The sequence below is a fragment of the Protobothrops mucrosquamatus genome, unplaced genomic scaffold, assembly GCF_001527695.2.
Source record: "Protobothrops mucrosquamatus isolate PMUCROS unplaced genomic scaffold, P.Mucros_1.0 scaffold352, whole genome shotgun sequence".
NCBI classification, from domain to species: domain Eukaryota; kingdom Metazoa; phylum Chordata; class Lepidosauria; order Squamata; family Viperidae; genus Protobothrops; species Protobothrops mucrosquamatus.
In genome coordinates this window covers 431002-440631 of record NW_015386687.1, presented here as the reverse complement: position 1 = coordinate 440631, position 9630 = coordinate 431002, and the positions used below count along the sequence as shown (strand labels likewise).

The 9630-nt window shown below is 46.5% G+C and overlaps 1 protein-coding gene across 1 annotated transcript in view; it reads left to right on the top strand.

The window, feature by feature from the left end:
* The first annotated feature begins 5282 nt into the window (after positions 1 to 5282).
* LDLR (low density lipoprotein receptor) overlaps positions 5283 to 9630 on the top strand; it is a 44484-nt gene continuing 40136 nt past the window's right edge. The window contains exon 1 of the mRNA XM_015815588.1: positions 5283 to 5472. Within this exon, the coding sequence (XP_015671074.1) occupies positions 5397 to 5472 (76 nt within the window). The 5' untranslated portion in view covers positions 5283 to 5396. The remainder of the gene's footprint in view (positions 5473 to 9630) is intronic.

Sequence of the window (9630 nt, the reverse complement as noted above, 5' to 3'; positions counted from 1 at the left end):
TCGCCTACATCGTCCATATAGGACGACTCGGGAACTCAACTCCTACCCCGGGCAGCTCACCTATCCCCTTATGCCCAGGGGAAAGGTATCAAGCCGTTTGACAGCTGATGCTGGCTGTCAAACCGGCTTTTACGCAAAACAGGCGGGAGGCAGCAAACAGCTGCGACCGACGAAATCGCCTGCCACCGGAAGTCCCAGAGCAGGGCTTTTCAACCGGTGGTATGTGTACCACCAATGGTACTTTGGCACCTGGCAGGTGGTATACAACCATCATAGACAAGTGTAGTGGGAGATGGGAATGAATTGAAGCAGCGGCAGTGCCACACAAGCCTGAGGTAGTGACAGCTGGAGCTGCAGGGCTGTCGGGGCTCAGCAAAAGCCCCAGGATCGGCACCCGGCTCCAGCTAATTGGTGCTTCCGGAAGCAGCATATAGTGGGAAGTGCACCAAAGAGAAAAGGAGGAGAGGGGGAAAGAGGAGAGGATATAAAAGGAGGAGGTTTTGGTGGAAAAGGGAGAGGGGAAAAAAAGACAACGGGAAAAGACAAGGGGACAGAGAAAGAGAGACAGAGAAGCACAGTCTTGAAGAGAGGAATCAGCTGGAGGTGCACTGAAGAGAAAAGGAGGAGGGGGCAAGAGAGGAGAGGATATAAAAGGAGGTGGTTTTGGCAGGAAAGGGGAAAAAACATAATAGGGAAAGGAAGGGGACAGAGAAGAAGCTGTGGAAGGAGAGCTAGCAGGCAGGGAGGAAAAAGAGAGAGGGAAGAAGAGGCTCTCCTCCCAGCAGGCAGGGAGGAAAAAGAGACAGGAGAGGGAGAGAGGAAGAAGGGCCGACCAGCCATCTGACCACCAAGGTAGTGATGCATATTAATAAATATGGATACATTCATCATAATTTGTCAGTGCAAAAGAAAGTGATTCAGCAAAGGAACCGCCACCAAAGAAATTAAAACCGATATTTTTTTCCTTTTTTTTAATGTTTGTAACATTTTGTTAGATTATAGAATAAAATACAAAAATACAAAAACAAATAGTAGGACACAGTGGGGAGGAAAAGGGGGGGAAATGAGGGGGAGAAGGAAAAAAGAAAAGGCACAGACTTCTGACTTTCTTTGTTGCAGTAGAATGAAGCATTAACATCAAACCTCAACTTTCTACTTTTCCATAATAGTATAAGCTAGCCACTTCTGTAACAACAAATGAATCTAATCAATAAAACCCAAAATCCCTCCCACTTTTTTTTTTAGTCATCAAGTTTTTGACACCTTGTTAAGCACTGGTGGTACTCGAATATTGTCATGTTCTAAAAGTGGTACAATCCCTGAAAAGGTTGAAAAACCCTGCTATATAGCACCTTTTGATTAGGAGCTCAAGATGGCATAGAAAGCATTCCCTCCTCCCATTTTTCTGAGGCCTTCCAGATTGTTGAATAACATATGACACAATCTGATGTTAATGTAATGAAGTAATGTTAAGATATAGATGATAGTTAAATGAGCATCTGAAATTCATTTTTATTCCTTTTTTAAACCATCTTTCTTTATGAAAATGAATAAAGATATGTGGTCAGATCTTATGACAGCTAATATATTTCTGGGCCCAAGACAAACCTTTGATTTTGGCTTATAAAACTCAAAAAGGAGTTAATGTTATATGTCACTTTATTTAAATAAAGCTGTCACTTTATTTCCCCTACACTCTGAGAACTCTATATTGCAAACCTTACTTGTGAAGGTGATGTTGGAAGTCAGCACCCACCCACCCTCCTAGAGAAGGAAATATTTTGGGGGATAGTAAAAAGGCAGCATATTATATTTCCCCAAAGGATCTTAAAGGCAGAAAAGCAGGCCCAGTTTTTCTTAATAGCCCCAAGCAGAAACTGAGCAGGACAGTTCTGTAGAAATGCAGATTTGATAATCCCACTTAGAAAGACTAAGGCCCTATTCATAAGCAAACAAATACTACTGGCAGAAGCCCATTCAAGACAGGATCTTTCGAAATATCTTGGAGCAAGATTTGATAACTAACAACAACAGAGTGATAGGATTAGAACCAGCAACCCCTCACCCAAAAATCCAACACAGGACATATCCATCAGCCACAGTCACAGAGAAGCAGGACATGACCTTTAGGAAATAATAGGATTAACCCACCACCATTCATGCTACAGGAACAGGAACAACTCTGTAAGGTCCCAGTCCCATACTTAAACTTGAGATACCATATCAATCTAATCAGATAACCCAAGCGGAAACTTCTTGATCAAGCAGCACTTTATTTGATCAAATTAAGCAGCTGGGTGGCCAATGATCTGGAACGTTGGCAGAGTTACCTCCAGAAGTGCCATGAATTAGAAAATTGGTAGTATTGCTTTATAAACTATGTTAGCCAATGAAAATCAGATAACAGAGCCATTACATCATAAGAAAGACATCAATCATTCCTGTACACTCCCTTATTCCCTCCTTCAGTATATCCATGTACATGTTTCCCACACTTGCATGAAATTTCTCTGGTGGAAAAGCTGATTACAAAAAGGAAGAAAGCAACAGTTAGACTAAACAATTTCCCTTTGTTCCAAAACCCTTCAACTCTAAACACAAAAGCCCAAGAAGGTATAAAAACCCACCACTCCCAGCTCCATTTTGTCAGCTGTTCCAGAACAGCATGCTATTGCTGTTCTGTTCTTCAATAAACAGAACCTTTTTTCCTAAGCAGTCTCCATTTTGTTCATTCCGGGCTTGGATTGGACCCTGATGATTTTTCTTTCAACAGTGAAATGGGCACAACAGGCCATACACTTTGATTCCTGCATAGGGCAGACCCCATTCTTGGTAATCACTCTACCAGGGCTTCTAAACATTCCTCTATCTCAGGGGTGTCAAACTCAATTTCATTGAGGGCTGCATCAGCATTGCGGTTGCCTTCGGGGGGGCAGGTGGGTGTGGCCAGGGTGGGTGCGGCCTACTGGGTGGGCGTGGGTGGAGTGGGTGTGGCCTACTGGATGGGCATCGTTCACATCAAGGGTGCCTGTGGGGGCCTGGGCAGGAGTGGGACAGATCTGAGAGTCTCTGGCAGAAGGGGGTGGGACCAGGGCAAGTGCCAAGGCATGGTCCACTGGAGGAGCCTCACTGTTCCTCTCATGCGGGGGGGGGCTGGATGGTGGTGCGGGCTGCCCAGAGCCCTGGGCAGCAGAGGTCAAACGCCCAGCCTGGCCCTCGAGCACCAAGCCCAGCCACACTTCCCCAAGGGGGCGCCCAGCTGCACTTACCTCCTCCTCAAGGCTGCTGCTGTTGTGCTTGCTCTTCTTAGCCAGGTTGCTTGTGATGGGTAAGAAGGGCATAGTCAGAGGGAGGCCCATTCCCTCTCCATGGGAGACCTGGCTTTGTATCCAAAGCTTCCTTAGCAATAGGATGGGAGACCCCCAGGATAGGCCAGGAGGAGGGTGAAAGGGCAGGACTAAGGCAGGACTTCCCTCAGACCCTCCCTCTCCTTCTTTCCTTCTTTCCTTCCTTCCTGGTGGGAAAATATTTGAGATGAGGGAGGGAGAAAAACAGGCAAGAAACGTAACTGGGAGGTATCACCCTTCGTGAGGAATGAAGAAATGCACCATCACCTGGAAGTGGCCAGCACATGGCCCTCACCTACTTCACATATGTGGCTTGGTGGGCTCTGGGAGAGGGGATGCCAGGAACAGTGTGAGAGTCAACGTTACCTGCGCAATGCTGCCCAGCCCTCATCCTTCCCGGTCTCGGCAGACAGCGGGGCGCTCTCCTCACAGCGCCGAGAGGCTGAGCCAGGCGGCATGAATCCGAAAACAAGTGCGCCGCCGCCCAGCCCCCAGCCTGCCTGGTCTCGGTAGGCAGCAGGGCAGACAGCACCGAGAGGTTGAGCTGGGTGGTGCGAAGCTCGCCAGCTTTGCACCTTGCTGCCTGCTGAAACTGGGCAGGCTGGGGGCTAGGCAGCATTGCACTTCTCATCAGATTTGCGCCATCTGGCTCAGCTCTTGGCGCTGTGAGGAGAGCGCCCCGCTGCCTGCTGAAACCCCTCTCCCGGAGCCCATCAAGCCGGATATGTGAAGTAGGCGAGGGCCATTTGCTGGCCACTTCCAGGCGATGGTGCATTTCTTCATTCCTCACAAAGGGTGACACCTCCCCAGCATGCACCCAGGGGACGGGGTTGACACAGCAGGGGCTGGTTCCTCACTGTTTCCAGACGGCCTTGTGGAGCTAAGACTGAATGTGTTTCAGCATGGATGGCCATCACAAAATTGTACATTGGCTCCCAGCCAGCCTGGGCCAGGGCCAAAGCAGCGGGGGCCGTTCCCTCACTGTTTCCAGGATGGCTTCGTGGGCCACATCCAGCCCGCGGGCCTTATGTTTGACATGTCTGCTCTATCTGGTCTGTAATGGAATTCCAATTTCATTGGAACACCTATTTGTTTAGGCTCTATTTAGTTGCATGCAACTTTTATTAAAAATTGCAGTTCTTAAATTTTGTAATATTATATGCTGCCTGGGCTAATATTTTGAAATTAAAATCTGGCCATAGCCAGTTGTGTACAAATATAGCACAATTAATGCAAACATTATTTTAAAAGAGGGAAAGGAAAATAATCCCTTTAACTATGCACACGGACGGATGGCATGGATACTGTTCTGGGTAAAAGGGAGTGAAATAGTAATTGGGTTTCAGTAAAGCTATTTTTACTTGCAAACTCCAAAATTAAAAAAAAAAGTCCAGATAGCGGCAAGGCTCTGCAGCCAGCGAGCCTGCAAAACTGATCGCAAGGGGCTGTCTGACGCCAAGCAGCGCAGCATCGGACGAAGGGCCCCACCCGCCGGCTTTCTCTGGCGCTAAGCCAGGCAGGCTCAGGGCCCGCGGTTAAGCTGTGCACCGCTTTGCCATTCCCTTTTCAGGACAGGGCTCAGGAGCAAGTCCTTTTTGCAGGAAAAGCCGACCAGAACTTTTTCACGAAAAGTGGAAACAAACGCCTGGGATGCATTTTTGCTGTTTTGTTTTGTTTTTTAAGTCAACGGACAACTTGCTCCTACAACGCGCACAACCTTCCACGAATTTCACAGACTTTCGGGATGTCAAGCCAAGAGCATCCTAAACCGGGCCAGGCGGGGTTAAGCACGAAAACGTCACATCGTGCGTTTGGAACTCCGCCCCCTCGCAATAATGTGGGGAGGTTTGAAAATCACCCCACTGGAAGCCCCGCCTCCCGCTTGCCTTGAGGAGGAGCGCGAAGAAATCGGGCAAATGAACTGCGTGTGCTTGTGAATGGTGAGTGCCTGGCACCTGTCCGGATTCTGCGTTTTTGTGTACCAATCCTTTGGGCCACCCGGACGCAGCCGAAGCCAGAGCAGAGAAAGGAGGGCGCCACGAGCGAACCATGAGCCCAGGTGGATTGGAAACTTCACTGTTTGCCTTGATGCTGTTGGGTACTCTCAGCCGAGTCTCCACAAATGGTAAGAGGGAGCGGGCAAGGAGTTGAAATTTAACTGGCTTTTCAAATGTCGAGGGGAGAAGCAAGGAGCAAGACAAGAGGAGCCAGCGGAAATTTCGTTGGCAGCTAAGAAGTCAAAAGCGTGGGGAGTAAGGAGAATTGGGGAGGGGGGTCGGAAAATCCAAATCATTCAACGCCCGCCGGGAAACCGGCGAGCTCTGTTCCCCTCCCTCCCCCAATTACAACCTGGTACCTGAGACCCGGGCCAAAGGACTTAGTGCAAGTCCTCCTTTCATTAAGAAGGCTTTGAAAGTTATTCCCCCTTCCCCTCTCCGCGTGGCTTGGGTGAGCTTCTAGAACGCGCGTCGCTCTACAACTCCCTTCCGAGACTCATTAATAACTTGGTTCCAATTCGCCCCTAGGCACCTGGTTTAAAATGAAGCTGCCCTCCGCTTGGAGTAACCGGATTCCTAATTCGGGGGTACTTCGCCGTTTTTCTTTTTTCAGTGCATCGCGTAGTTCGCTTTTTACAGAAAATAACCATAAACCTGTCGACCTTTGGGTTTGGGCCTCTTTTTTTGCCCCATCCCATTCCAAACTAGCTACAGCTGTCCTTTGGTAGAACTCTCTCCTCTCAGTGCTAGTTACTCCGCCCTTCAACTTGAACGCGAGAGATGAGCTCACGCGCTGGGCCCTCCCACTACGAGGTTCTTTCGTGCCATTATTAAGTGGCAGCCCTGCTTGGTCCCAGACGCTTCGGGGCCTCGCGATTCGACTTTCACCGGGGAAGGAGAGAGGCAGGGGGTGCTTCCTTTACGAGCAGATCGTAATTAGGAGGCGTTTTGATTCCCTTTGCTCTTCAATTAAACGATGAGGCTTCTCTTGAGCGACATTGAATTATCAGGTAAAGACCCGAGGTGGATTGTTTAGCTTTTCCTTAAAAAGGCAAATAGTGATAGGGCATTTTAACTTACCCAACAGCAGGTAGGGCGCACATTTATTTATTTATTTTATTTATTTATTTATTTGTTCCCATTTATACCCCGCCCTTCTCCCGAGGGACTCAGGGTGGCTTACAGGTAAATAAAAACAGTACAATACAATAAATATCTAAAAATCAAATTAAAATATATATTAAATGACCTGTATTAGATTTAAAATTATAAAATCCCTTTAAAATCCCTATAAAATCCCCCCCTAGGCCAATCCCGCTTGATGGAAAAGCCATGTCTTGAGGGCACGGCGGAAGGAGGGGAGATCCGGAATAATCCGGATCTCTGGGGGAAGTTCNGGAGCGTACCGGTCGATGGGAGGCAATCTGCGGCAGAAGACGGTTCATCCTTGTTATCATACAAATCCTCTTAAAATCATTGACACTTTGAGCTTTCAAGCCTAGGAGGATTTTCAGAATGGTGCTTGAAATTTAGGTATTTGGGTGAAGGTCTAAGTTGAGGTGTGGACTGGACTTCTTTCTTAGGAGGTGACTGGAAACGGGAATGTGGGTTGGGCAGACCTGGGAAATAAGCACATGCTGCTAAGTGGAAGTCCTTTTCAAAAGAACTGGTGGCAGGCAGGTGTGTCAGTTTTCTTCCTTGAGTTGCAGAAACCTGGCAGACCCAGTAGGGGAGAATAAAGGTATAATTTCTAGCATTTGACTTCCTTAGATGTATATTTATGCCCGAAATACAACTTTTGGAACCGCAGGCCATTAGTGTTTAAAGATGATTATTTATAAGAATCCGTGCACATTTACTAAATATTGCTGCTTTGAAAATGCTGCTATTTCAGGGAGTGTAAAGGAAGAGTCCTATAAAGATGAGCATGCTTATTAGGCAGGCTCTATTAGGAACCAGTGGAAGGTTGGTGGGAATTAAGAATGGCTGTGTAGTCTGTAACTTTTCCCTTTGGAGGCAATGATTGACTTCATCTCAGTCTGAGGTTGCCATTTTCATATGCTCCTCTTGCCTACTGGCTTATGAAGAAAATGGGGCATCTAATAGCTCTCTTCCGGCAATGTTAGGCCAAAGAAGGAAGACTCCTAGTTGAGCTCCTTTGGTATTAGACATCAATTTTTCACTGGTTTCTGTCATCCCATTGCAAATGCCTGGTTAGATTATTACCTCCCTCTTTTCAAGACTCCTTGCCTGCATTGGTGCGGTTTAGACTTCTCTACATACAAACGGTATCTGCTAGGTAAGACAAAATGTTTTGATGGGGAGGATTTGAAATTATGGAATAGGATCTTTTCCCCAAATGTCTCCTTATTTAAAGTTGCCCTCAATTTTATCACAAATCTTTCCAAAATGCATTGTTAAATTGACAAGAAAAGATCTCATCATTTCTGTGCTTATTTACAAATAGGCACACTCTCCAAGTTTGCTATATTTAAAGATAAGAAAGACCTACTGTACTTTCTGCTACATAGCTGTTAATAATTGAAGGAAATCTGTTCTTGCCTAATATATATGTTTTGGGATAGCAAAGTTCCAAAGGACAATTTGCCCCTACTTTGACTCTATCTGATATATTTGCATTAAAAATCTTTGATGCCGTAATCTGACATGAACTTCAGTCATGTTTACAAAAGGAGGCTCTTGGTCATTATGGCAATATTTGGTTGTAGTTTGATGATATCTTTCTCAAAATTACTAAAAGGTTTAAGATGATCCTGTAGGTGATAGAGATTTTACAACAACAAACTAGCATGAATCTTGCTTTGGGAAGCTTGTAATATCAGGAAACTGTTGGCAAAAGTTGGCATTCAATAATAAACTTTATGTGATGGGACTGCAATCCCAGCCCATGTGGAAGTATTTGGTTAGAGAAAGGTGTCCTAGAGTAAAATTAGAACTCAAGATTGAAGCAGTGTAGTATTTGGGTAGAAGAGCTTGACAGGAAGGTCTAGAAAAGGATAGTGCTATTTTATTTCTGCTTTATGAATAAGCACAATTCTAGTCAAAAGGAAAGGAGAAAATAGCCATGTGTAAAGAATGACAAGCATGTTGGTCTATCTGACCCGCCCAGAATATATTAAGAAAATGCAAAGTGTGTGCAGGTGACATTCTGCCTTCTGACAATAGTCTTCCTTATGTGTAACTCCTCACTTGTGCATACTACACTGCCAGTAGGGTAGGTGTGTGATGCTGCCCCATTTACACAATCCTCTGGCCATTTACCTGTTGCTGGAGCTGTTTCACATTTACACCTTATGCTAGACCAGTGGTTCTCAACCTTTTTAATGCCACGACCCCAACCGGTCGTAAGTCGAGGACTAAACCGGTCGTAAGTTGAGGACTAAACCGGTCGTAAGTCGAGGACTAAACCGGTCGTAAGTCAAGGACTACCCAACCGGTCGTAAGTCGAGGACTTTCCCTGCCTGGAAGCGCCGCGCATGCGTGGTTCCGCCCCCTGCGCCGGCCGAGGCGTAGCTGGCAAGCGGCATAGACGGAGCAGGCCGACCACCAGCTGGCCCAGCCCAAGGGAGGTAAGGCACCCACCGGAAAAGGGGGAAAAAATGACGGACAAAAAAAATGGCGGACAGCCTTGCTTGGCGACCCCCGTGAAATGGTCGATCGACCCCAAATGGGGTCCCGACCCACAGGTTGAGAACCACTGTGCTAGACTGAGGCTAGATGCATTGCTGCTAAGCTTGTTACCCTCCCAAGCATACTGATTTGAAGGCAAGTGTCCCTGTAAGCTGCAATTGAATGTGTCTATGTGATTTGTTTGTTCTGTTGACATCTCTGAAGTTAGAATAGGTAGGAAGTTTAAATTTGCCAACTCCAGTGTGCACTTCACTACTGAACTGACATAATCTGAACTCCTATTAGATGAATCACTTTAGTCTGACCAGGAAAACAAGAGTTGGGTGTGTGTCTTTCAGTAGAAATAGATTCCTGGTTAGTGCCAGCCTTTGGTAATGAGCAACTACAAACTCATCATTCCAGAATGCCCTTTATAAAATAAATACATATAAGAGTCTTGTTAGAAGGTAAGTCTTCATCCTGGTTCATCCAAGCCGGGAATAAATAAGCAAACATGGCGACTGCTTTGGGAAGAAGGTTACAGTTTATTGCAGAAGACAGATAAGCAGCAGAGGAGAAGAAAAGAGAGCGAGCACATGGGCAGATGGTCTTTTTATACCCTCTAGCCCTGCCTGGAAGTTTCCTGTTCCTGTGGC